The 27,929-nt window shown below is 33.3% G+C and overlaps 1 protein-coding gene across 1 annotated transcript; it reads right to left on the bottom strand.

Annotated features, from left to right (window-relative positions):
- Window positions 1-16,273: 16,273 nt before the first annotated feature.
- AP2 (Integrase-type DNA-binding superfamily protein) lies at window positions 16,274-19,437 on the bottom strand. The gene is made up of 10 exons (XM_016346222.3): window positions 18,394-19,437; window positions 18,265-18,290; window positions 18,124-18,154; window positions 17,961-18,048; window positions 17,731-17,876; window positions 17,605-17,649; window positions 17,441-17,529; window positions 17,230-17,366; window positions 16,943-17,158; window positions 16,274-16,866 (listed from the first exon to the last, which is right to left on the bottom strand). Exons 1-10 carry the CDS (start codon window positions 18,945-18,947, stop codon window positions 16,639-16,641), a joined length of 1,560 nt encoding a protein of 519 aa, XP_016201708.1. The 5' UTR covers window positions 18,948-19,437; the 3' UTR covers window positions 16,274-16,638.
- Window positions 19,438-27,929: the final 8,492 nt, after the last annotated feature.

Genomic DNA, 27,929 nt, shown 5'->3' with positions numbered 1-27,929 from the left:
GTCAATTAACAAATTGATAATTAAATAATATTTTTAAAGTAATTTCAATAGATTAAATTAGATTTCAAATTAATACAATATACCCTAATTTAATTAGAATTACCAAATCCTAATTAACCCAAATATTCCCAAATTAAACCCTAACCTTAAGTTTAACAAAATCAAATCCTAACCCCCCTACACTAACAGTAGCCGCCATCCCCCCTTCTTCCTTCCGCACACACACACAAAAAACAAACAAATTCAAAAGAGAGAAGTAGAGCCACAGGGGAGAAGAGAAGGAAAGGGAGAGGGAGGCGTCGCCACCGTGCAGGCTAATGCGTGAGCATCTTTACTATCTTTTCCTAATGAATTTACATGTAATTTGTTGAGTTTAATCAAGAATTAATTATATTTTAGCCACTATGGATGCTATTTTGAGTTTTGTGCAATACTGTTTATTTTAGGTAGCATTCGGCTGAATTTGATGGAGTTTCTGCAGTACAAGAAGCAAAAGAGATGGCAGCGAGGAGCGACGCGCACGCGTGACCGACGCGTGCGCGTGATTTGGAAGTATCCATGGCGACGGGTGCGCGTGACTGACGTGTACGCGTGATTTGAAGATCATTTGCTCAGCGACGCATGCGCGTGACACGCGAAAAAGGACCATCGACGCATGCGCGTGACCGACGCGTACGCGTGACATGCGCAACGTGCAAAAAAAATGCAGAAAGACGCTGGGGGCGATTTTTGGGCTGTTTTGACCCAGTTTTTAGCCCAGAAAACACATATTAGAAGCTGCAGAATGGACAAATCAAGTGGTCCCCATCCATCAACTGAAGACTTGTTAATTAATTCGAATTTTAAATTCAAATATTATTTTTAGGAAAATATATTATTTTTAGTTTTAGATAGATTTTAAATTATTAGGATTAGTTATAAAAAGGATCCCAACAGGGTGATTCGAACACAACATTCCACCATATTATTCCATAAAAATTTACATTCCATATTCCATGAGCAACTAATCCTCCATTGTTAAGGTTAGGAGCTCTGTCTATAGTATGGATTGATAATATTATTTTTCTATTTTAATTCATGTTTTGATTTATATTTCAATAATTGTTTTCGTTCTTTATTTTATGAATTTGGGTGGAACGGAAGTATGACCCATGTTCTATTTGAGTTCTTGTATAACTTGGAAAAGCTATTTACTTGAACAATAGCTTGAAAACATATTATCCTGAATTTCTAATTATTTGTATTTAACGGGATACGTGACATATAATCCCTTTATTTTTGGACAATTAGGATTCTTGTGGCATATAAACTGGAATTTGATCATCACCCTCTAATTGGAATTAATTGACCAAGGAATTGACAGTTGATGAATTTTAGAGGAGACTAGGAAGGTCTAAGGAATTAGGGTCTAGTCACAAATAGTTTGCAATGAATTAAATCTTGCATGATTAAAATAGTTAATAAGAAAAGTCAATCCAGAAAATAGATAACTCTGAAACCTTAACTGCCTTCTCAATATTTTATTCCCAACTTATTTATTTGTCTATCCTTTTGATATTCTGAGTTCGAACTTAAACCTTTTGAACATCTTAAAACCATTTTCTGTTTGTCTAACTAATCCTATCAAACACTATTGTTGCTTAATCCATCAATCCTCGTGGGATTGACCCTTACTCACGTAAGGTATTACTTAGTACGACTCGGTGCACTTGCCGGTAAGTTAGTGGGTTACAAATACTGCACCACAGGCCATCGCCGCCGCCGTGTTGCCACTGAGCCGCCGGTCACGAAGGGAAGAGAGGGAGAGGCGCACAGAGTTCAAGAGGAGAGAGAGAGGCCTAACGCGAGGAGGGAGGGAATCCTTGTCGTCGCTGTTCGGGGAGTCTGCGCCAGCATCGTCGTTGCTAGAGGATTGTCCCTGTCTCCGTGAGCTGCCGCCATCAAAGCTGGGTCCGTCACCGCTGAAGCTCGAATGCTGATGTAGCCATCGCGTTGTCGTCGTCTTCAAATCCGCCGTCGTTAGCTCTGCCCAGTGTCGCCGCAAGCCTCGTCGTCCTCAACCAAACTGTCGCCGTAGCTACGCGCTTCCACCGCCGTCAGGCTTGGTCGCGAATAGGAGAGAGAACAGGGAGCTTTGTGGGAGCTCCGTCACTGCTCAGTCGTTGCCGTTGCTGTGGGTTACATCACCGAGCTTCTATCACCAGGTCACTACCGATAAGGGCGTTCTTCCTTCTAATTCCTATTTCCTTTAATTTTTGGGAATATTGTTGTCATTGATTTTCGTTACAGCCGTGTCGTTGCATCTCTGGTCATCAGAAATCCATCACCAGAGCTTTTGGTAGCCGCCGTCACTGGAGGTAATTGCCGGAGCTGCCGCTTGATTGATTCAGAGGTCACTGTTGCTTCGTTCTTTTGTTGTAGTAAGTTTTCCTGCTTAAAAATCTTCACTGTTAGTATTCTGTTTAATGTTATTAAGGATTTCATGACATTGATGATTTAGGATTGAGTTGTCGAGGTTGCATGTTGCGATTAAAATTGTTTCTCTTGTTGCGAAAATAAACGGAGCCATGGATGCAGCCGCCACTGTTGATGGCCGAGGGAAAAAGGGATTTATTGCATTTAATTATGCAAATTGTGGCTAATTGAAGTAGAGGATTATTTTAAAATTAAAAATATTTTGGGCTTGAATACCTTATTACTTCAGTGAATTAATGCAAATGAATGAATATTTGTGATTCAAATGATTTTCTTCTGTGGTTGAGGTTGTAGCTAATTTTGCTATTGATTTGTTGATTTTGAACTTTTTATTAAAATTGGTACTGATTGATTCTGAATGACGGATTTGAAAATGTCAATTTAAAATACTAATTTTATTGGATTGAGGTTGAATAGAAAAAACCTGTGAAGGGTGGTAACCTTTGGTTTTTAGGGGAGGTTTAGCCGAAATTTTTGTAAAAATTTAAAGAATTTTGGAATTTTGGTTTAAACGAGAAATAAGTTCCAGGATTTCAATTTGTGAAAAGGGTTTATGATTTAACTTACCTGATTTTAAATAACGAAGAAAAGATATTTATTTAATTAGTGAAGTTTTAAAAAGACAAATTACTTTATCAAACCACAGGTTCGGGTTTAGAAAGTGTGAGAGGAAATAGTGTTAATAGAGTTAGGTGACGAACTTGAAGAAAAAAGAAATACCTGGAGAAAGATGTAGTTGAGTTTTGATTTATAAGAATTCTTGTGATAATGGTTGCGAATTTTGGGCGTACTATATGGAAATTGAGGATTTAGAGAAGTTTGGTTTGCCAATTTATAAAGTGATCAATTAGAGAAATAATTTAATAAGATTGAAGGGGGTTATGCCATGTTGAGTTAGATTGTTGTTGGCTATGAATGATTATGTTCTATTTGAGTTAGATTGAGGTTAATAAGCTTGAATAAGAAAGACATGATGGTGTTGCAGTTAGTTTGAGGTTAAGTATAAATCATTTTGTTCTATAAGCTAGTTTAATCGCAACCTTAACCTCGAGAATAGGGTGTCATATTTAGAGACTTCATACTTGTAAGCTGTATGTAACGGGCTCAAGCCTCACCGGTGAATGATAAGGGGTGTGGAGTACGGTTTTGACGGCGTTGTTGATGAGTATATTAAAAGTTGTGATTGAAGTTGAAATAAGTAAATATTGAGATTATAATGAATGAGGTGATGATAGTGTTGATGAGAATAATGATGAATTTGAGATTTAATGAGTTATGAACTGATGAATGATGGTGACATTGAGAATGATAAATTATGATTGAAATATTCATATCGCTTATGTATTTGAATTTTCTGAGACACGAGTATTCCTAGATAGACGCAGTGGCTTGCTACCACTTGCTCCACGTTGAGACTTGATACTCTGTTGACCCTCTGTCGTAAGATGTGACCGGACACTTTAACTTCTCGGAGTTCTCCATAGGCATGCATATATATAAGTTTGAGCTTGAGATTTTTCCATGGATATTTTTTAGCTTGGGGATGCGCGCACAAAGGGACTGTTCAATGGTTAGTTACTAGGACATGTCGAGTTGGCTATATAACCGGTGGATGATATCATCAGCCATAGGGCAGGCATACATCATATGTATTTGTATGTTTTACTTGAGTGTGCATCATCTTGGTTTGCCTAAATGATTAACCGTGTTTACCTGCTACTTGTTTTACGTGTTGTATTTGTACTCTATCTATGATTTTTTTGTTTGATTTGTATATGTATGGACCCTTTATGGTGGAGGTGTAATGAGGGTAATTTCTGATATGTGGTGATGAAAATTGAGACGGGATGGACTAGATATTTCCTTATTATTCTAATTTATTATTTATGTATTGGTTGGATATGAGTGAGCAATGCAAGTTGGGTAAGAAGCCCTTAACCCTGTCTTTTGTCCTTTTCATTTTTTAAATTATTCATCTTACTGATTTGTAATTAAAAGAGTTTTTTTATGATTTTTTAAAATAAGTTTTCCATAAAACTGTTCCAAAAGGTTATTTCAAGGATAAACTATTTTTATAATGAAATTAATTCTATTTGCAAGTATTTTTTTGCTTTGATGGTATTTCCTTCCCTGTTGAGAACCTGCAAAGATGATGTTCTCACTCTCCTATGGAATTTCTTTTTCAGTGACAGATTCAGGAAGCTTTGGCACGAAGCCGCAACTGACTATAGAGCCATATACACATATGTGTTTCCATTTTCTGAATTTGATTTAGTCTTAAATTTTATTTTTCCCTCGTCATTTATTGTTTTGTTTTTTAGAGGGGTAGGACTTGTACTTGAAGAATATTATATAAGTCTATATATTTAATATTATGCGGATATAATTGTGTGATTAAGTGAATAAAAGTAAAGCCTTTTCGTTTTCATAATTAAAATTCGGATTATATTCACAAAGGCTCAATATTAAATAAATATAGTATTAAATTAAAGGAGTAGAAGTAGGTAGCGTATGGACTTTTAGTGCGCTCATGATGTACTAAAAATTAGGGTGTTACACCCGCCACACTCTTGAGATATAGTGCCCGACACACTTTTCAATCATAATCAATATCATAATCAAACTCATCATTAACATAATCATAATCAAGCAAAGTCAGGATCATAACCAAATTCACAATTCTATATAATCACATCAATTACAAGATTAGTTATCCTCATCGCAGCAAGAGAGGGAATCATCAATCTCAACTTGCCTATTAACTCCAGAATATAGTGTCCATCACACTCTTGAAATATAGTGTCCACCACACTTTTTAAACAAAATCCTCATTAATCATAAACACGCAAGTGGAATAAGACTACCGTCCTTGCTAAAAGTAAACATCACTTCAGTATGCAAGTGGGTTATACTACTGACCTTGCCAGAATACAGTAATTCAGATCGTCATCAGTCTTATCATTCATGTTTTTAATCACTTTTGTAATCAGCAGGTTCATTAACCACAATCTTTTATCAATTATCATCAACTTAGATTCTTCAATTCTCCATCCCACTCAAACATATCAGGTTAATCGACTCAATACACTCTCATTCGTTCCAGAGCCTAAGAACTAGTTAGCGGACCTTAAACAGGGGTTACAAAAGTGAAAAAGAGTAGATTAGATAGACAAAAATAATTAAAAATCATTATTTCTAAAAACTAGGCATGCGTACGCATGAGTTCACTTTTGTGCGTACGCGCGGGACGCGCACGAAAAGAAGTAAATTCTAGATTTTTGAAAATTTCAAGTCATGCGTAGGCATACCTCGTGCGTACGCATGATTCTGCAATTACGTGTACGCATGGATGTGCGCACAAAAATTTCAGTTCTGTAAAGCATGTCAAGCTACGCATGGGTTGTGCATACGCATGACCCCAACTTTCTGCAACTTCTGTAGAATTCAGTTCTAATCCCAATTTTTCAAAACTCATAATTTTTTGTACAAATTCATTTTTCATCCCTTCTTGAACTGTTTTGAAGATCTTTTAACTAACTTTAATTCAAGATAGATTTCACTCAATTTCATGCTCCGAACACCAAATTATGACCCGTCGAAGTTGGCAAAAATTCACTTTTTACACAAAATTCTGCACCTTTCAAATTTATAATTTTCTATCTCCTTTACTTTTGAAACCAATAACTATTCTTCCCTTTCAACACCCAAATTCAAACCATACGCAATATACTAAATCCCTCTTCATCCATCAACTTTCATCCTCAATCAATTTTCCAAACAACACATTTAATCATCCAAAAATCCAAATTCCACATATTACTCACAAGCAATACAATATCATAAACATACCAACAGAAACAATTCACTCAATCGATTCCACTAACTTACCAAAACTTACTAAATAGGGGTACCTCACCCTATCACGGTCTTAAACCCAAACTCTCACATCAAACATCATTCAACTCAATTTTATAGCTCATCACAAGATAATTCAAAATCACAACATTCATTTACTAATCAAACAAACAATCTCAATCATCGTCAAGCACAACATTTACACTAACTCATCATTCAAGCACATCATCAAGCATACATACCAATTCATGAGACTCACATAATCTCCAAAAATATAATTTTTCATATGGATATTGATTTATAACAATCTTGGTAATAAACTAGTTTTTTGGAAAACTCCTACCTTATTGACGGCGGTTCCCAACCCGAGCCTCAACCAATCTCCCAATTAACTTAATTTAATCTAACAACGCCAAATTTCATACATTTCAACATGAGTTTCACATATAACGGGAGAAATCAATAGAAGAACATTTCCTGACCTTTTCTAACAGAACCTTGGGCAAAAATTCCGCTAGGACGCAAGATTAATCCTCCCCTTAAAATCAAAATCACCATTTGTTTAATATCTCAAACCCAAACTCGAAATTAGAAGAAAATTGAGAACTAGAGATGGGTTCTTGAGATTAGTCGCTATAAAAGTTCGATAGAAATGAAGAAAGAGTCGTCAGTCAGAGTTATGGATTAAAAGTTATGTGGGTTTGAAATTTGGAATAAATAGTGCTCTAAGGTACCTCTCTTCTCTCTTGTGCGTGGCTCTCTCTTACTTTGGGAAAGAAATGAGCTGAAATTAGTTGAGTGAAGGGATTACATATTATGAGTTTGGGCCCAATTGGTCTCGTTTGCAATTTTGAGCCTGTTAGACCCGTTTGGAAGTTTAAATCCGTCGGCTCTATCTTAAGTCAAAACCTTTAAAATAAGTTTCTGAGCTTTCGTTCTAAATATTTTTCTTCGTCATTCATGAAACAAAGTTCAACATCTCAAATAACTCATATTTTAATTTTCAAAAAAAAAATCCAGGATCTTGCATCCTACCCCACATACAAAAATTTTCGTCCTAAAAAATTAACATAATATACAAAATATTACAAAGCTTATCATTTCAATGGAACATGAGAAAAAACATAATAAGGTGCAATTTGATAAAGAGGTACAGATGTAGTTAGAAGTGCCGAACAGAGTGTCAAATCACATCTAAAAAAAACCTGAGTCAAAGAACTCTGATAGAAACAAATGAAAAGATAGTGTCTTAGGCTAAAACAGGTTCAAGCTGAATAAGAAAAGTACAAAGTTCTCAAATGATGTCAAATAAGGTCCATGAAGGAAAGCGAATGTAAGACATGAAGCAAAAGAACCAGTTGCATCTCATGAAAAGACAGTGAAACAAGAAATCCCAAAACAAGGAATAGAGGAATAAACGATTCATAAGAGCTCATTCTTCAACTCAAACCAATTGAAGAAGAATACCTAACGTTCTCAAACCCCGTGATTCGCATAATCTATTATTTCTATATCGTCTATGATAATCCTTTAGTGTTCCCATATACATAAATCATTAGTGTTAAGTTGGCCAAACTTAATACCATGAGGTTTGCAATGATAGACTAACGGTATTTATCAATAGACAAACTCAAATTCTTGTCATTTAGACAAGACCTACTACATGACAGACACTTAGAGTATGCATTTGAAGCATAGTCAATCCATTCCTCAGGCTCTAAAGGAAATACTGCTCTGATACCATAATGTAACATCTCTACTATCAGAATGTCACGCTTCCGGCTATGCTACTCTGATAGAGCGGATATTACGACAATTACCATACATATATAATAATAAAATAGGAGCATTTAACTCGAAACCGTATCGCTGTTTTTCTTTAAAAAATCAAAAATACTTTTTCTTTCATTTTACAAGTATGCATACATACAATACCAATCACAAGACTTCACACACGCGCACACACACACACACACACACATATCCTTTACACAAGTAACTTACAAAAATTAATCATCATTACAATCATGACTCCTATCCCGCTTTATAAAAATATAAATCTCACACATATATCCTTTAAACAAGTAACTTAAAAAATTAATCATCATTACAACCATGACTCTTATCCCGCTTTATAAAAATATAAATCTCAATAACAAAGTGAGGAAAAAGATATCTATGATAATACAACCATAAAGTGCAGAAATCACGTCATAAACTTTCTCATCTGCTTCCTGAAAGGAGAAGTCTGTAGGGGGTGAGAACCTAACTACATTGTCTCACTAGAAAATTTAGAATTGTCATGAGAGGATATGTGTAAAGAAAATACTGGATTTCAACCGCAGTGATTATCCCTCGCCTTATGAATCTTTTCAAAAACCAACAGTTACTATCTCAAAACCCAAATTCATATTTCCATTACAAAATCTTAAAAGTTACTTAAACGGTATGAATGACCAACATGTCCTAAGAATAGGTTCATTAAGTCTATGCTGAACCAGTTTGATTTTTCATACCTTACCAAACCTTAACACAAATCAATTACGGCCTCCGACCCATCACATAATCAATCACAGCCTCCAGCCCAAGCAAAATCAATCAACACAACCCACCATAAATCAAAGTGCATATCAACCTTTAACAACTTACCAAATTACGGTCTCCGCCCCAATCAGTCACAGCCTCTAGCCCAAAATAATTAAATCTTGGCATCCGGCCCACAACAACATCCAATCTCGGCTTTCGACCCAAAACAATATTATTACTTACACGCCACCACACTCCAAACCAACAGATCACAATCACAAGCAATCAAACAGACAAGCACGCAATCACACATAGAAAGCAAGTACGACAAGTAGTACAATTAGCAATTAACAGGATATCAATTAAGCAAGTCAAGTAATTATGTAGATCCAAGCAAAATCAAATAAATGCAGTATGAATCATGCCTGTCCTACTAGCTATGAGCTTACGTGTCGGTTATATTGCAAGAACCCGAGACATCCGGTAGCTAACCCGAATATCGTCTCTCTATTACACTTCAACACTCTTGGGATAAAGTGTCTGCCATACTCTTGGGATATAGTGTTCGACATTTTTTCTGGGACATAATGATCACACACTCTTCGGATATAGTACAAGTGATACTCTTGGGATATAGTTTCCGCCACACTTCCCAATATATAGTGCTCCCACATTATTCACACTCTTGTGATATAGTGCCCGCCACACTCTTGGGTTATAGTGTCCAACACATTTCTCAATATGTAATGCTCTCACACTCTTGGGATATAGTGTCTGTCACACTCTTAGGATATAATACCCGACACACTTTTCAATCATAATCATTATCATCATCAAACTCATCATTAACATAATCATAATCAAGCATAGTCACGGTCATAACCAAATCCACAATTCTATATAATCACATCAATTACAAGATTAATTATTCACATTGCAGCAAGAGACGAGATCCTCAATCCCAACTTGTCTATTCGCTTCGGGATATAGTGTCCGTCACACTCTTGGGATATAGTGTCCGCCACACTTTTCAAACAAAATCCTCATTAATCATAAACACGCAAGCGGGATAAGACCACCATCCTTTCCAAAAGTAAGCATCAGTTTAGTATGCAAGCGTGTTATACCACTGACCTTGCCATAATACAGTAATTCAAATCATCACCAGTCTTATCATTCATGTTTTTAATCATTTTTGTAATCAGCAGGTTCAGTAACGACAATCTATCATCAATTATCATGAACTTAGATTCTTCAATTCTCCATCCCACTCAAACATATCAGTTTAATCCACTCAATACACTCTCACTTATTCCAGAGCCTAAGAATTAGTTAATAGACCGTAAACAGGGGTTATAGAGGTGAAAAAAAGTATATTGGATAGACAAAAAAGTTAAAAATCATCATTTCTGAAAATAGGACATTCGTGCGTACACATGTCTCGTGCATATGCACGAGTTCACTTTTATGCGTACACACGGGACACGCACGAAAAGAAGTCAATTTTAGATTTTTGAAAATCTTAAGTCATGTATACGCATGTCTTGTGTGTACGCATGATTCTGCCCTTGCGTGTATGCATGGATACGTGCCCAAAAAATTTCAATTCTATAAAGCAAGTCATGCGTACGCATGGGTCGTGCGTACACTTGACCCCAACTTTCTGCAACTTATGCATAATTCAGTTCTATATCCCAATTTTTTAAACTCATAATATTTGGTACAAATTTTATTTTTCACCAATTCTTGAGCTGTTTTGAAGATATTTTAACTAGCTTTAATTCAAGATAGATTTCACTCAATTTCATGCTCCGAGCGCCAAGTTATGACCTGTCGAAGTTGGTAAAAGTCTACTTTTTATGCAAAATTCTGCACCTTTCAAATTTACAATTTCCTAACTCGTTTACTTTTCAAACTAATAACCATTCTTCCCTTTCAGTACCCAAATTCAAACCATACTCAATACACAAAATTCCTCTTCATCCATCAACTTTCATCCTCAATCAATTTTCCAAACAACACATTTAATCATCCAAAAATCTAAATTCCACATATTACTCACAAGCAATACAATATCATAAACATACCAACAGAAACAATTCACTCAATCGATTTCACCAACTTACCAAAACTTACTAAATAGGGGTACCTCACCCTATCACGATCTTAAACCCAAACTCTCACATCAAACATCATTCAACTCACTTTTATAGCTCATCACAAGGTAATTCAAAATCACAATATTTATTTACTAATTAAACATATATTCTCAACCATCATCAAGCATAACATTTACACTAATTCACCATTCAAGCACATCATCAAGCATACATACTAATTCATGAGACTCACATAATTACCAAAAATATAAATTTTCATATGGATATCGATTTATAACAATCCTTAGTAATAAAATAGTTTTTTAGAAAAATTCCTACCTTGTTGATGGCGATTTTTAACCACTTGAATTTCCTTCACAATCCAACCCGAGCCTCAACCAAATCTCCACACGCCATACCAATCTCCCAATTAACTTAATTTAATCTAATAACACCAAATTTCTTACATTTTAAGATAGGATTTCACATATAATGAAAGAAATCAATGGAAGAATGTCCTCTTACCTTTTCTAACAGAATCTTGGGGCAAAACTCTGCTAGGACGCAAGATTAATCCTCTCCTATACATCAAAATCACCTTTCCCTCAATATCTCAAACCCAAGTTGAAAACTAAAAGTAAACTAAGAATTAGAGATAGATTCTTGAGATTACTCAGTATAAAAGTTTTATAGAAATGAATAGGGAGTCAAGAGCGACGCGTGACTGCAAACGGGTCATCAATCAGAGTTATGGATTAAAAGTTATCTGGATTTGAAGTTTGGGATGAATAGTGTTTTAAGGCACCTCTATTCTCTCTTGTGCGTGACTCTTTCACTTTGGGGAAGAAATGAGTTGAGTGAAGGACTTATATATCATGGATTTGATTGTAATTTTGAGTTTGTTGGCTTTATTTTAGGGCGAAACCTTTAAAATAAGTGTCCGGACTTTCTTTCTATGTATTTTTCTTTGTCATTCATGAAATAAAGTTCAAAATCTCAAATAACTCATGTTTTAATTTAAAAAAAAAATCTGAAGTCTTACAGTGTACAATTAACAAAATTATTAATTTGAGAAAGTATATATAAAATTAAAAATAAAAGCAAATACATATAGAAAATAATATTTGTTTATATTAGAAAATAGACGGAGGACTATTATATCTGATAGAAAAAATGTTGGGACTAATCTGTGTATTAATTTTCTTTTGTGCTAAAATGTCTGTTTTTAAAATCTTTGGGAACTGATTTGGGTAATTATTCTGCCAAAAAATAGACTGAGGACTGATTTATCTGTCGGAGTAAAACCTTGGGGATGTTTTTGTATATTAATTTTCTTGAGGATTAAAATATCCGCTTTTAAAATCGTTGAAAACTGATTTGAATAATTACTCAACAGAATTTGTTACTTTTAATAGCCATATAAATATCAATAATGTTATCGTGTACACTAAAATCTTTACTATCATCAGTTACTAGTATAAAATACATGATAAAATATAAATACACGTTAAAAATAAATTAAACTACACATGTATTTATACACAAATTCATTAGTAACTTATTTTAATGACTAATTTTAGTGTACAAATAATATTTTTGAATAAATATATATGCTACGTTTTTTTTGTCTTAAAATGACCCTAGTTAGTTTTCTATGAATTTATAGACGATGTTATATACATTTTATTATTTATCATACCTATATTAAAATGTAGAATAAGTATAGAAAATTAATTTTTAATTTATTAATATTAACTAATATTTTTATTATTATAAAATTACTTCTTTTAACTCTCATTTGTTAGAAATTTAAAGATGTAACATTTAAAATTTAATTTAAAGTAAAAATATAATTTTAAAAAATTGACTAATAATGTTGAGTAAAAAAAAAATAACTTTCTAATAAAATGTAATATACTAATTTTTATATGGTGAGTTCTATAGTGCCTTTTATTATGATGTTTAAATTTCCTAATTTGCTTTTAAAGGTAAAAAATAAAATGTTTAAATCAAAAAGTAAAATATTTAAAATTTATTAAATATTATCTATTTACCTTTTTTTAATAAGTTAGATTCAATCTGAAAGACACCATAACATTCACTTTTTTATATGGTCCGAACTTAAAGAAAAATGACAGTACAGGTGCATTTTTTAAAATTAAAAAATGTGGTATAGAATATTTATTAATTGATTTAAAGGAAAGAGAAGCTAATAATGTATAAGCGATTCCATAAAGAAAAAATGTAAAATAATAATAATAATAATAATAATAATAATAATAATAATAATAATAATAATAATAATAATAATAATTACGTAAGGTAAAAAATAAGAAAGAGATAGAAGTGAATCTGTTGCGTTGCAGTGTCTCGTAGATCCGAAGCAAAGTTAAAGTATGAGTGAGCAGTGAACAACATAGTCTCCCTTCTGCAACTTTTTTATTTTTTACCCTCCTTTTCCCTTACTGGCATCACTTTGTTTTCTGATTTTTGGACCACTGAATTTAACTCTTGCTGTTAATTAACCTAACAATGTCTCTTCTCTTTATTAATTAGTTAGGGAGGTAACGCTTTCGTATTTAGTTTTTATATATAATATAATCTTTACGAAATAAATATTAAAGTCGTCAATTTCATGGCACATTCTAGTTGCTGTACCTCCCTTCTTAGCTTTTATTATTATTATTTCATTTTGGTGGCAACAAAGTGTAAAACCCAGTGTATATAACTTCAACTTATTGTACCCAAAAGGATAAATAAAAACAATAATAATCAACATGAAATTTTCAAATCGATTATTTGGGCCCCACTTTTTCCCGAAATATCTATGATGACGCTGCGGATGATGGAAGCAACTTATGCTTTACCTATTTTATTCATTCAACCAAGTAACAACATCCAAAAGAAATAATATAATAAAAACATTATAATATGATAGCAATAACAAATTGGTTGAAGGAGATTAATCTTACTTTATACTTGCATTATTATCATAATTGCAACCAACGAGACAGCAAAGTTTAGGATTTGATTCGTCGAATGAAAGGTGTTGTTCTCCATATCAAATTATTTTAAAATATGACCCATCCAATTATGGAAAAATAAAATCAATATTTTAAATGTAAGATCCAAATTACATAAATGTTTATCATCAAAGAACGGGCCTGATCTGATTCATTTCCTAGTCAGATGTTGTTCCCTAGCATACTCACAACTATAGAATCATTGAACCTAACCAAACCCACTAACCAATCAACCCTGCTCCCATAAACCTAAGGTACATATGCCATAAATAAATAATGACCCAACTGCTTCATGCATCCCCTTCTTCGTTATTAGTTTATTACTACTATCATAACATTGTTTTCTGTTAACCTTTTATTTTTGTTTGAGATTAATGAGGAAGTCAACTTTTTTTTTCCATCGGTTAATCTTTTAAAAATTTTAAATTTATATCTTTTAAATTATAATTCTAAACCTTAAATTTTTGAATGCTAAAAAAAATTACAATAAAAAATTGACTGACATAATATTAATTATTTAAATATTAGTTTATTATATTTTTTTAAAAATATTATATATATATTAAAAATCAGTTACCAAATTATTCACCATGTATTTATATATAAATACATTTTTTATTTTAAAAAAATTTAAGATTGTTGACTAATTGTTCACTAAAAAAATAACTTATGTTAGTCTTCTAGTATTTTTTAATATTTTATTTTTAATATATATTTTATATTTTAATGTGTATTTTAAATTTTATACCGATAGTTGGTTTAATTACTAATGTTTTTCGTAAGAGAAAGTATAGGGAGTCAATGGCTTAAGCGTACAATGTGTACAATGGAAGTTTAGGAAGTATTAGAGATATGACCATTAGTGTTACATTGTCCTGTCAGGTTACGTTTTTGGGATGTGTGGTTTCGTGATATGATATTAGAGTTCTAGATTCGAGGTCAAGAGTTTGATCTTTGGTGAACCCCAAAATCAACTTAAGCTTTTGGAATGAGTGATTTTATGTGGGAGTGGATCCTCTCTAGTGAAAAAAAAAACTGGATGGTGTCAATTATGATCTTTCACCCTTCATTGTTCTCTCTCTCATATTTAATTTTGGCCCCACTTATAAAATTAACGGTGAGAGATCACACTGCATTTCCTCTCAAGTGTTGAAAAAACTGGAGAATATCCATTTTCGTTTTATGTGGTTTTATTATTATCCCTGATATTCCGATGGTTATTCTGGATAATATGGGTGATGTTCATTTTATTCATGGACCAAAGATTTAGCCCATTGTACATTTAGGTCATTAGTTTCCTAGCAGTACTCTTTTCGTACACATAATATAATATAGTTGTTTTTTTTTACGGTAACTTACTAAAGTTAGAGTTGTATTATTTATTCATATAATTACAAATATTTACTTGCATCATTATTATTGACAACTCATGATGCATTATTTATTTTTATTCTTATTCTTATAAAATGAAACATAAATGATAAATCCGCTTAATCTAAGTTTACACTCTTTGTAACGATAAATTTGTGAGTAGACCGGACACATGATTGATGATTGAATATGTTAATAACTTAATATATAATCACATTTTTTCTTTTTAATTTTGTTGTCGTAAAAGTTAAAAAAAATTCTGACATGGGGGGTTAACCCCGGAGAGAATCCATGCCCCTGTGATCTCTACCTTCACGACCATTTGATACCCTTTTGGTGGCACCCTATTCTCTCTCACACTCCATTGCATCAGTGTCCTTTTGAAGCTTTAGACGAACAATGATAGGTCCCTCTCGTCATAAACGCCTTTGTCTGACTGCTTTTGTTCATAAGAACTGATTCAAAGGACACCGTTGATTGAGACTATTCATCACCATCCCTTTGATATTTCCGAGATAATAACAATATTAATAATAAAAAATAAAACTCACTTTGCATCTCTCTGCCAAACATAACACCCCCTACAAGAGTTAATTTCTCTTGCCCTTTTTTTTAATTTCACTTATTATTTGTTTATCATTATATAAGCAATAAGCAAAAAGCAATTATAGCTAGGAATTTTGTGGCAACGTTTTTTTGTCAAAAAAACAAGCATTGCCCTATTAAGGAACCAAACCTAGCATCTTACCTTAGCAAAGTTATCAAACGCCTAACCCTATCCGATCCCCAACACAAACAAGGAACAAATTGACAAAACCATGTGTGTGTGATAGCAATACATCCCAAATTAAGAAACGAATAGGTGCTGTCACAAATGTACCATAGCGCAAGGGAAAAAAATAAAAATAGTAACAATGTAATAAATATACATATAAATAATATTTATAAATGATGATAATAATTTGAGTCAGAGGGCAGAATCTATAGTATCTAGAGTTAAAAGATTTTTGCGTCGGTTTGTTAGTTTGACTGAGGCAGAGCAAGACCAGTGAATTCCCAAATTGGGTTTCCTTTTTTTCCATTTTATCCCTTCTTTCACCTCCATGGTAAAGTTATGGTTTTTGTATGGGCTTACTAAAACAATAGAGACTAGAATGCACCCATTTGTTTGTACATATATATAAATATAAATATAAGAAATATGCTCACAAAAAAAGGGAGGAGGTGGAAGAGATTAATTAATTAAAATAATTAATTAATTATTTGAATGTGGAAAAAGAAATGATGGATTAAGAGGGTCTCATGAGAGTGTGGAAGCCATTTTTGTGGATCCAACCTTGGGAGGGTGTTAAAATCTGCGGCGGGAATCCTGATGATGCTGCAGCAGCAGTTGCTAACAAATGTGGAGGCCCTCCTCCAGCTCCTGCTTGCCACTGTACATGTTGTTCTTGATCGCTCATTGATGATGACAGCGAAAGCTCGCTTCCAATTCGGCCTCCTTTGCTGCTGCTTGGAAACTGCACATATATATGCATCATCATGTTTTTCACACAACACAATGTAATCAAATCGAATTCAAGTATCTATACTAACATGAAAATTTGGTGGAAACGCGTGTAGCATTTGATGCGGAGTGTCTCCAGCTGCATGATGGGATCTATAATAAGGACCGTATCTATGCATTTCGTTTGAGAGCGGAAATTGAGTTTGATGCAGCCGCGGCATTGGGGCCATGGCTTCACTCTCACGCTGTCCATGCTGCTCTATGTTGCTTCTACTACTACATGGTTTTGGTAGTATATTCACCAGCTGAAATATATAATAGTGCTAATCAGAATAAAATTAATCGCTTTATATAATTAGTATCATAATAATAATACCTTATGCTTGTTATTGTTGGCTCCCTCATTGTGCCAATCCGTTGTCCCCAGTGCTTGATTACTGCTATGCTTTGAACTTGGATTGCCCAAACTTAGATCCAGATTGTGATCTGCTGCACCGTTGCCTCCTGACGATTCTGCCGTGGTACATATTTATTTAATTAATTAAGAACGAGAATGTTTATAATAAGAAAATATATGTTATAATTACCAGAATTAAGCTCGTTTTCATAGATGCTGGGATCAAAATTGGTGACGGCCTCTTTGCCATTGCATTTGATTGCTGCTTTGTCATAAGCCCTACAATCAAAACCCTAGCATGATGCATTTATTTAAATTGAAATTGGGAATAACAAAATTGAGAGAAGCAGATACCTGGCAGCTTCAATCTCAGTATCAAAGAGGCCCAGATAAACGTACCTAATAAAATAAAATAAAATTGAGGGTAGCTTAGCAAAATAGATGAAATTGAAGGGGAGAAGGGGGGAAGAGGGGGCATACTTTTTGCCTAGAAATTGGCCCATACGAGCCTCCCATCTTCCACACTTGTGCAAGGTAACACCTCTATATTTGGAACTTCCTCTTGGAAACCCAGTGCTTTGTCGCCGAAGCACGTGCACAAATTCTTCCTTTGTCAAATTCGTCATCTATTTATTATTTTACACAACACACCACCATAAGGAGAATAGAGATGCAAATGAAATGAATGAATTAATTAATTGATGAATCACCTGCTTCAAGTCTTCTTCGTAGTCTTCTATGTTGAAGTTAATGTCAGCCTCCACTCCGCGGAACTTAATTGCCGCTCTATCATAAGCACTGTCGAAAGCAGAAAAATGAATTAAGAAAGGTGAGGAGAGAGAAATATATATGGTGGCTGGCTCGCTCACTCACCGAGCAGCTGCATGTGCGGTGTCAAATCCACCTGCACAAATTTTACCCAGACAAAAGAGAACCAATTATTTCATCAGTTACCGTTCAAAAATCATCATTTCAAATAATAATAAAATTAAAGAAAAACATACATGTACTTACCCAGATAAACTTGTTTTCCACAATCCCTGCAGCGTGAAGGACAAACATGTATGAGAATCAAACATAATGAAGGAAAAGAAAGAAGGCATTTATTTGTTTGTTACTATGCTAACTAACTAACTGACGGACCAAATATGAGATTCCCAACGACCCGTTCTTCGGTAAAAGGTGACTCCTCTATACTGTGAGCTCCGAGACCTTGGTCCTCTCCGGCTCTTCTTCATAGGCTGAGAGACTTCCACCGCCGCCGATTTCCCACCGCCCCCAACTACTGCTTCCGATTGGCAGAACTTCACGCCAACCCAGTGAGCTCGAGGGAACGACGACGACGACGAGCTTCCTCCTCCTCCTCCTCCTCCGCCACAGCCGGAGTCCTCCACCGGGAAAAACTGGTGGGTGACGGGAGGGTTGTCGTCACCGTCCATGGGGGTGACGGAGAAGCCGAATATCTTGCTGCTACTGTTGATGTTGTTGAGAGTAGTTGTTGTTCTGCTGGCTTGTTCTTCGTCTTCTTCGGATCCGTCTTCTAGGAGGACTGCAGAGGAGCTGGAATTGGAGGCAGATCGGAGGGTCTTGCCTCTGACGTCATCGTCCATGGAAGTAGTGGTAGTCTTGGGTGAAGAACAAGCTTCTTCAGAGTCGTAGTCCTTTCTGTGGTCGGGAGAGTCATTCAGATCCCACATTCTTCCGTTTCTTGTTTCAAGTTTTGAACACTTGTTTCAGCCTTCAGGTAGCTACTATATAGATAGAGCCTCAGGCATTAGCGAGAGAAAGAAAATATATCGAAATTAAAGTACAAGGAGATTTATGATTCATGGTACTCTCTCTCTCTCAGTTTCTTCTTGCTCTGGTTTGGATGCAAGCCAAGGCCCAAGTGAGTGTGTGTGGACTTTAATTGAGAAAGAGAGAGAAACTGAAAGAAAGAAAGATGAAAGAAGGGGAATGAGAAGAAGAGAGAGAGAAGAAAAAATCAAACCTAGGACGAGAGAGAAGGGTAGGTGTTGGGAAAAAGGGCAATAATAAAGAGGGAGAAGGTGAAGGATCTTTGTATTCCCTTAACTGCCCAATACAGCATAGACGAGGCCAGTTTCAGCAACCTTACCCGAAACCATCACTTCCTTCCTTGCTTTCCTTATCACCCTCTTCCTTCCTCTTTTTCTATATGCTAATAATAACTCTTCTACAAATATATTTCAACCATCTTAATTCTATTTAAAAATAAATTAAATAATATATTTATACACATATATAGGCTTTTTTTTAATTTGTATTCATAAAATATTTTTTATAGGTAAATATTTTAATTAAGACTCTATAAATTACAATTATTTTTGTATAAAAATATTTTTTTATTATTAAATAATAAATTATAGCATCTGATTTTACAATGTTATAAAAATACTATTTTTATCTAAAAGTATTGCTATTTTTTTAAATTGTTATTTTTTTATAAACAACACTTGTAAAGGGTGATTAAACAAAGAAAAAGTATAGAGAGTCAATAAAATATTTGCATACAGTGAAAATTTAGGGAGTATTAGAAATATAATCATTAATGTTATATTTTTCTATCAGTTTAAGCTTTTGGATGAGTGGTTGCATGACATTGTATTAAAGTTTTAGATCCGAAAAGTCAAAAGTTCGATCCTTGGAATAAATAGTTTTATGACATTACTCTTAAACAAATATTTGTATGAAAATATGCTTTTGACATTTTTTCATTATAGTATGTGTCTTTTTATATATCAAATATATTAAAAATTAACATTTCTTCATTGAAAAATATATACAATATTATGTTATTGTCAATTACCCTTATATATTAGTGTAAAATTTAGTTGACTTCAATATTAAATCAATATAGATTATTGTTATGGTGTCTATAATTCTATATCTAAGTATCTAATACAAATATAAAAGAGTAGAGTCTATTTATAATTTCTCTCTTAACACCAAAAACTGATCGTATTTAAATAAGTTAGACAAAAATTTAAAAAACATCATAGAATTTCCCATCATTATATACTTAAAGTTGAACGACTACTTATAAAATTATTTGTAAATTATTTATTAAAAAATGTCCCTAAATAATCACATGTGCATCAATTTATTTTAAAAAGTTCACACTCTTCAAATTGATTGCTAAAAATTACAATCATAAATCAAATTAGTTATTCTCTCTCATAAATGTTGATATGTCATAAAATAATTTATATTCTTTTATGATTATATAACTAACGAAAGGATCGCATAACTTATGTTTACAGAATAGTTTGAGGAGTCTAATGTTTCAAAAGCCAAACTAATACATGCATGATATTTATGGATTATTTAGACTATTAATCCATATTATTGGCTAAAAGATTAATTTTGATACCTTGATTGTATAAATATTTTTATATAATTATTTAATTAAATTTATGTATTTAAATAATTTTTTAAATAATAAATTTAAAAATTTGTTACTTTCGCTTATGTGTCAATATAGGATTAATTATATGTGTAAAATTTTTTTACATTGACAGCATATAAAAATTAAATTAAAAATAATTATATTTTAAATTTTGAAATATTAAAAATGTTTTTATTTTATTTATTATTGAAAAATATATTTACAAATATTTGTAGTGTGTTATATTTTTACTCCAACAATAATAATAATCACAGCTAATTTTTATTTATGAACTGTTGTTTTGCTTCTTCCAAAGGACAAAGTGGTTAATTTCTTCTTTTGTGCACCAATGATGTTTTGGTTATTTTTATATTGTGTTTTAAATTCACTGCACGGTCACTTTTTGATAATAATGAAATGAATGAATGAATGAATGAGAGTAGGGAAATCCCGAAAGAGAAGAAGCATCTCTTTCTCAAACAACTTTCCCACGTTAACGAAATCGAAAAGCATTGAAATCCTTGTGGCTCCATGGAATTACCCTGGATGGATAATAGACACACCAGACAGAGGAAGGACCAAGTCCAAAAAAGATGTATCATTACTGAAAATTACCTTTTGTTAGTTAGTCTCTAATCGGTTAAATCATTTGCATCAATCACTCGTAATAATAATAATTATTATTCATAACTTACTTAGAAGCCACACCTCCTCCAATTCATTCACGCCTCCAACCATTTTTTCCTTTTTAGAATTTGGACTACGTTTTTACCACGCGGGGGAGCTCAGAAGGGGAAAACTGCGAATGATCAAAGTATTTAATGGGTGGTCACGCAAGGGCATTTTGGGCAACAAACTGGATTCTTAATTATTTTTCACTATTAGAGCACGCCATACCATAAAATGGAGTATAAATTCGTTATGCTTTATAAATTCTTAATTAAACACTAATGTAGGAAGTAGATTTTTTAAAATTTGTTACTAGATTTTTAAGCCTTTAAAAATAATAAAATATGCTTTTTAAAAAGAAGGAAGGCTAGAGAAATGTTCGAATTTATTGTTTTTGACCATCAGTTAGTCAATAATATTTAAAAATATGAGATAAAATATATTGTTGAATTACTAGATTAATTGAACTTGACTAAAAAAAATTAAATTGATAACAAAGTGGTAACAAAAAAAAAAAACCTCTAATGATCCGTTAGCATTTTTAAAAGATTTACAAATTTTTAAAAAATCATAATAAAAAAAATATCTTTTTAGTCTTTATTTTATCTCATTTCATCAAAAACCTATAATAGGTCCTTCAAATATTACAACCCCGAACATAATTTATCTTTATTAGTCCTTTATATCATTTCACCAATAAATTTTAAGTCTATTATTGCAATTTTACAAAAAAAAAAATTTAACATTTTTTTTCATGAATATATAGATCTATATATCACAAATTTTTTAAAAAGAATATTTGTAATTTTTTTCCATAAATTCATCACAAAGTCTTTTAAAAATTTACAATGCATTTAGTTTACGTTTTATTTTTTATTTTTAAAAGTTTTATATAAAAAATAAAAGAATAAAAAGAAAGGCATATTTATTTTTGTTAGTATTCATTTTTAAGAGTGAGAGAGGGATTTACTAGTGAGATAAGGCATTAGAAAAGGGAAAGGGGGAATAATAGAAGTAAAAGGAAATTGTTTCCAGAAAAATCCAATCCAAGAGTACGGGAAGAGGGCCACCATTGCCTCTTTGGTTCCCCCAAGCGACCAATGCCTTTCCTACGCTGTGTACCTCGTATTTATGACCTTCCTCTCCCTTCTTACTACGTCACTCTCCTTTATCTGCGCGTGTTCACCCAACACCCTCTCCCTTTTCTTTTTTCCAATTTATTACTACTACTTTTCACTTTTAACAGACCACCAATATTTTTTGAACAATCATATTCTTAATTCTCTAACGCTAATTATAAGTATTTTACTTAAGTACTCCTAAAGTCTTACGTATATTGCGTTCATAATCAATCACATAAGATTATGTAAAATTACTTGAACACATTTTCAATCAACTACAGTACAAGAAAATAATGTTATTTATTGATTTAATTTTTATATGTACAGTCAAATAAGTAAAAAGTAAACTCACTTTAAAGCTTATAAACGAAATTAAAACTCACTTTCAAATAACTAAATAAACATAACTTTAAAAGAAAAAGGTAATATTTTTTCTAGGATATCATAAATAAAATCAAGCTAATTTTTTTTTTTTGTTATCTACGATATTTATTAATTCAGCAAGTTAATAACTAATTCGTCACAAGTCTAAATTTTATTATAAATAAATTATTATATGTATAAAATAATATTTAAATTTTTAATATTTATTTAAATAAACAAATAAACTGACAGTTGGTTAATCAAGCCAAGATTTATTATGAGAAAATTCGCTTTTGATTTTTCATGTAGGAGAAAGAAACGTGTATGACAATATAGTGTGAGAAGATGGGTGTTTTATTTGGCTATGGGATGACATAAATCAGAGGCACCGATTTGTGATTTCGAAAATAAAAAAAAATTAATGTTAAAATCGGACCGTCCAATTTTTATTTTAACAAATAAAAAAATAAAAAATACAAATCGTACCCTTCGATTTGGAGTTTAATTTTTTCTTCAAACAAATCGGACCTTCCGATTTGTAATTTATTTTTTTCATCAAACAAATCGGACCGTCCGATTTGAATAAAACACCATCTAAAAAAAACACATAATTTCCAATAACATTGTATTACACATATATTTAATTAATATAAAAAAAATTAGCTGAGAAAATTCAGGTCCTGTTTTATGCCCAAATGAACATAGTTATGGAAAGAAAAAGCGTGTGTTGTAGGGTGGGTTTGCCCGTGTGTGGGCGTGGGTCTAACCCCCTACTGTGCCAGACAATGTCTAAGCCAACTCAAAAACCATAGGATTCATTGATATTATATAGATTTGTGTATTTTATACCTATATTTATACTTTAGTTTTATTATCATATACAAATACCTATTTGTATATAAATGACACCTTCGTGAGTTTCTTCATAAAAAAGATGCTGACTTTAGTAGTATATATTAAGAGAATAATTATCTATATATTAACTGAAAAAATTATTTCTATACCAATAATTAATATAAGTTAGGAAACTAAATATAAATATTTAACATACTGGAGTAAATAAATTTAGATTAAAAAACAAAAAGAAAATATTGATAAAGAGATAGAGATGAAGACCACGTCAAAGACCAAAGTCCTAACTAAATAAATTGGAAACGTGCAAATCCATTCACAATATAAAATGAAAATTAATATTATTATATTCTCATTTAATATATAATTTTACCTGCTTATTAATAACATATTCATATAAAAACTAATAAGAGTCACCAAAAAAAAAATATAAAAACCAATAAAGAAAAGTATGAAATGACATTTTTGTGAAAGCTTTTTATTATTTATCACCAAAATTGAAATTTCAAAAGTTTTACCTTCCCATAATAGAAGTGAGACGAGGGTGTGGTTCAACAGCTTGTTTTCCCCAAGTGGAAACAGTACCTACGCAGTGGGCCCCACAATTCATCTCTCTTGTTTCTCTCTCCGCTCTTTCATTCAATTATTAAAGCCCAGGCCCATCTCTTCCTTTCTCTCTCAAAGGAGGAGTCCTGCCAACAGCACAACTAACTAGGCCCACTAGTTTTATTATCATTAATCAGTCAACCTACCTTTTTTCCCCTTAATTCATATTACCTATCACAATTTAATGTTTCTTTTACTATTTTCTCCAATTAAATCACAATAACATGTATACGATATATGATAGAGTTTGATATCGTCGTTTAATTTATATAATTGATCCTGAATTATAACACTAAATTTCAGAATAAAAAATTATCAACAAATATATTTTAGATAGAGTTCACACGTACACAATATTCTGAAAACTAACATCAACGAAATTAATTGCTAACATGACCAATATAACATGGGATAACTTTTGAAATTTAAAATACCTTGGAGGATAGAAACTACAACAACTAAAGTTGTTACAAAACTATGGGCTTCGTCAACTATAAAAGACGAAGACATCCAACGAATAAGATATAACATTGATAACAAAAGAATCCAAAGAATAGATTTATTAAGAAATCTTACTGACTAAATCATCGAAACGCTTTTTACAGGACCTCCCGATGTTTGGATATCCGTGGGAAGAGGAACGGATTTCTGACGCCGAGATACCTGGTGCTTCACGAGCCCGAGCTATACATCGGCGTGATCACTACCCGACACAGAATATTTTGGCGCCCACCGTAATGCTTGAGATAGATTAACTCCACTAGATTTGTTAATACTTTTGTGCTTACGTATTGTTTTGCAAGAATTTCAAAGATGGCTGACAACAGAATCCTACAATTAACACAATCTGAGCTGTTGGTGCAAAATGTTGAACTTCAGGCTGAGGTTCAGAGAATGCCCAAACTGCTAGCTCAAGAAAGGAATGGGAAAACAATGCTGGGAATCCCAAAAAAGTAAGCTCAAATGAAACGCAACCACGAGATCTAAATCATGAGAAGCTAACACCTCTAAAGGAGAGGAAGACTATATCCAACCCCTTTTTTAGAGAAAATCATGAAATTCCATATGCTAAAGAACTTCGTACTTCTAACAAATCTGAAGTCGTATGAGAGACTGGGAGATCCCCATATTCACATCACTAAATACCAATTTATGATGTTTTTTAATGGTGCTTCTGATCCTATATTTTGCTGTTCTTTTCTAACATATTTAGATGGTGTTGCTTTACTTTAGTTCTCTAAATTGTCTGCAAGTTTCATTTCTTGCTTTGAAGATTTGGCAGAATCTTTCACCAATCAATTTGCGGAGTCCAAAATATATGTACGCGGCTCAGATTACATCAATACTATTAAACAAGGTCAGCATGCGAGTCTAAAAGGTTACATGACCAGGTTTGCCAAAGCTACAATGGAGATCCCCGATCTTAGACGGGAAGTCCACTTATTTGCACTTAAAAGCAGCCTCCGTTCTGGGAAGTTTCAAGAAACCCTAGCAGTAACTAAACCGAGGACATTAGCAGAATTTCGAGAAAAAGCAATTGGACAAATGAAAATTGAGGAACTCCGAAAAGCAAGACGCCTCGAAAAGCCATAACCTCGGAGAGAGGAAGAAAGACAGTCAAAACCTCAGAATAAAGAATCCAGGAAGTCCTTTAAATTAACCCCGAAGTTCGATGCTTATACTCAATTCAATACCAAAAGAGAAGATATTATCAAGGACATACTGAACGCAAAAATTATCAAACCACTGAGCAAAGCTGAGACGTATTAAGACTAAAAGTATGTGAAAAATCTAAGCATTGCGCTTTTCACCAGAAATTCGGCCACACTACCGATGAATGAGTAATTTCTAAAGATCTCCTCGAAAGACTAGCGAGGCAGGGATTACTAGACAAATATGTAGACGGTCACATACAATAGGGACAACCGAGGACAAGTGGCAACTCATCCAATCATACAATGAGTGCACAAGATAAAAAGTAAAATACCAACCACCCCAAACAAGAGGTGTAATAAATTGTATTTTAGGAGGGTTATCGTGTGGAGGACTGACCTGTTCGACAATAAAAAAAACCTACCGAGCAATGCTAGTCGTCGAAGGAACTCCATCCGAGGTTGCACCAAGATCATCAATTCCAACAATCACCTTTGAACATTCTGACTATCAAGCAAAAGCAACGAATTTGGATGATCTAGTGGTCATTTCCATACAAGCCGAAGACCTTTTGGTAAGAAAAGTACTCCTTGACTCGGGAAGTAGCGCTGACGTGTTGTTTTACTCCAATTTCAGGAAAATAAAGTTGAGTGAAATGTTAATCTTTTGGGCAACTGGTGGGTTACTCGGGAGAAAGAGTACATGTTCTTGGCTAACCATGGATAAATACGACACTAGGTGAACATCCATTATAAAAAAAGATGGACATTTAATTCGTAGTGGTCGATTGCATCAGCCCTTACAATGTCATCCTTGGTAGACCTTCTCTAAATTTTTTTGGCGCTATTGTATTCACTGTTCATTTATGTGTCAAGTTTTATGTGCAGGTAACTAGGTGGCGACAATTCATTGCAATAAAAAAAAAGGCGTGATACTACTATAATGCAAGTCTTAAATTAAGGACACCACAATATACTCCAAGACAACGTAGATCTTTTCGCTTGGATTCCAGCCGACATGCCAGGCACTGACCCAAACTACATATGCCACAAACTATAGTCAACCATGCTATCCTACCTATAACTCAAAAGAAACAAAATTTAGGCGAGGATAAGAAACAGGCCTCCCTGGAAGAAACCCAGAAGCTCCTTGTAGCAGGGTTCATCAAGGAACTACAATTTACTACATGGCTATCCAAAAGATGCTTACCCCCTCCCCTTTATTGACAAATTAGTAGATAATGCCTCAGGGTATGGTTTTTTGAGTTTCATGGATGCCCATTCTGGTTACAACTAGATCCTAATGCACCCCCAAGACCAGAATAAAATAACTTTTATAAATGAATATGAAAATTATTGTTACAAAGTAATGCCTTTTGGTCTAAAGAATGCAGGGGTTACTTATCAACGCTTAATGGGTAAAGTCTTTACTAAGCAAATAGGCAGAAATATTGAAGTCTATGTCGACGATATGGTGGTAAAGACAACCCAAGGAAACTCACACAGTGCCGATCTTGAAGAAGTTTAGCTACATTAACATAATATGTGACTCAATCCTGAAAAGTGTGGTTTCAGGGTTCAAGGAGGAAAATTTTTAGGCTTTATGTTAACCTCCATAGGAATTGAGGCAAACTCCGAAAAATGCCGAGCTATCATAGACATGCCCAAAAACAATCAAAGAGGTTCAGCAATTAACAGGACGGCTAGCAGCATTAGCCAGGTTTTTGCCTGCCATTTCCAACTATTCTCACCACTTTTTCAAAGCACTAAGAAAGCAGCAAACCTTTAATTGGAATACGGACTGTGAAGCAGCATTTCAAGCTCTAAAGAATAAATTATCTTCCCCTCCAATCCTACAGAATCCTATGCCATGTATGCCTTTAAAAGTCTATTTCTCAGTATCTAATAATGCTATCAGTTCTGTTTTGATAACAAAGGTAAAAAACAAAGAAGAACCAGTATACTTTGCTAGTAAGCTACTACAACATGCCGAGCTTAGATAATCAAACA

Source organism: Arachis ipaensis, chromosome B5 (assembly GCF_059453495.1).
Source record: "Arachis ipaensis isolate K30076 ecotype BB chromosome B5, ASM5945349v1, whole genome shotgun sequence".
NCBI classification, from domain to species: Eukaryota; Viridiplantae; Streptophyta; class Magnoliopsida; order Fabales; family Fabaceae; genus Arachis; species Arachis ipaensis.
Note: the sequence above shows the minus strand (reverse complement) of the source record. Positions and strands in the feature narration are given on the sequence as shown.

What these genes read in the sequence shown, in the direction of transcription:
- AP2 (XM_016346222.3), bottom strand. Translation starts at nt 18,947, where the DNA reads ATGTGGGATCTGAATGACTCTCCCGACCACAGAAAGGACTACGACTCT. An exon ending in ACCGCACATGCAGCTGCTCG is followed by an intron (nt 18,049 to 18,123) that starts GTGAGTGAGCGA and finishes TGCTTTCGACAG; the next exon opens with TGCTTATGATAGAGCGGCAA. An exon ending in CCAACAATAACAAGCATAAG is followed by an intron (nt 17,159 to 17,229) that starts GTATTATTATTA and finishes TATATATTTCAG; the next exon opens with CTGGTGAATATACTACCAAA.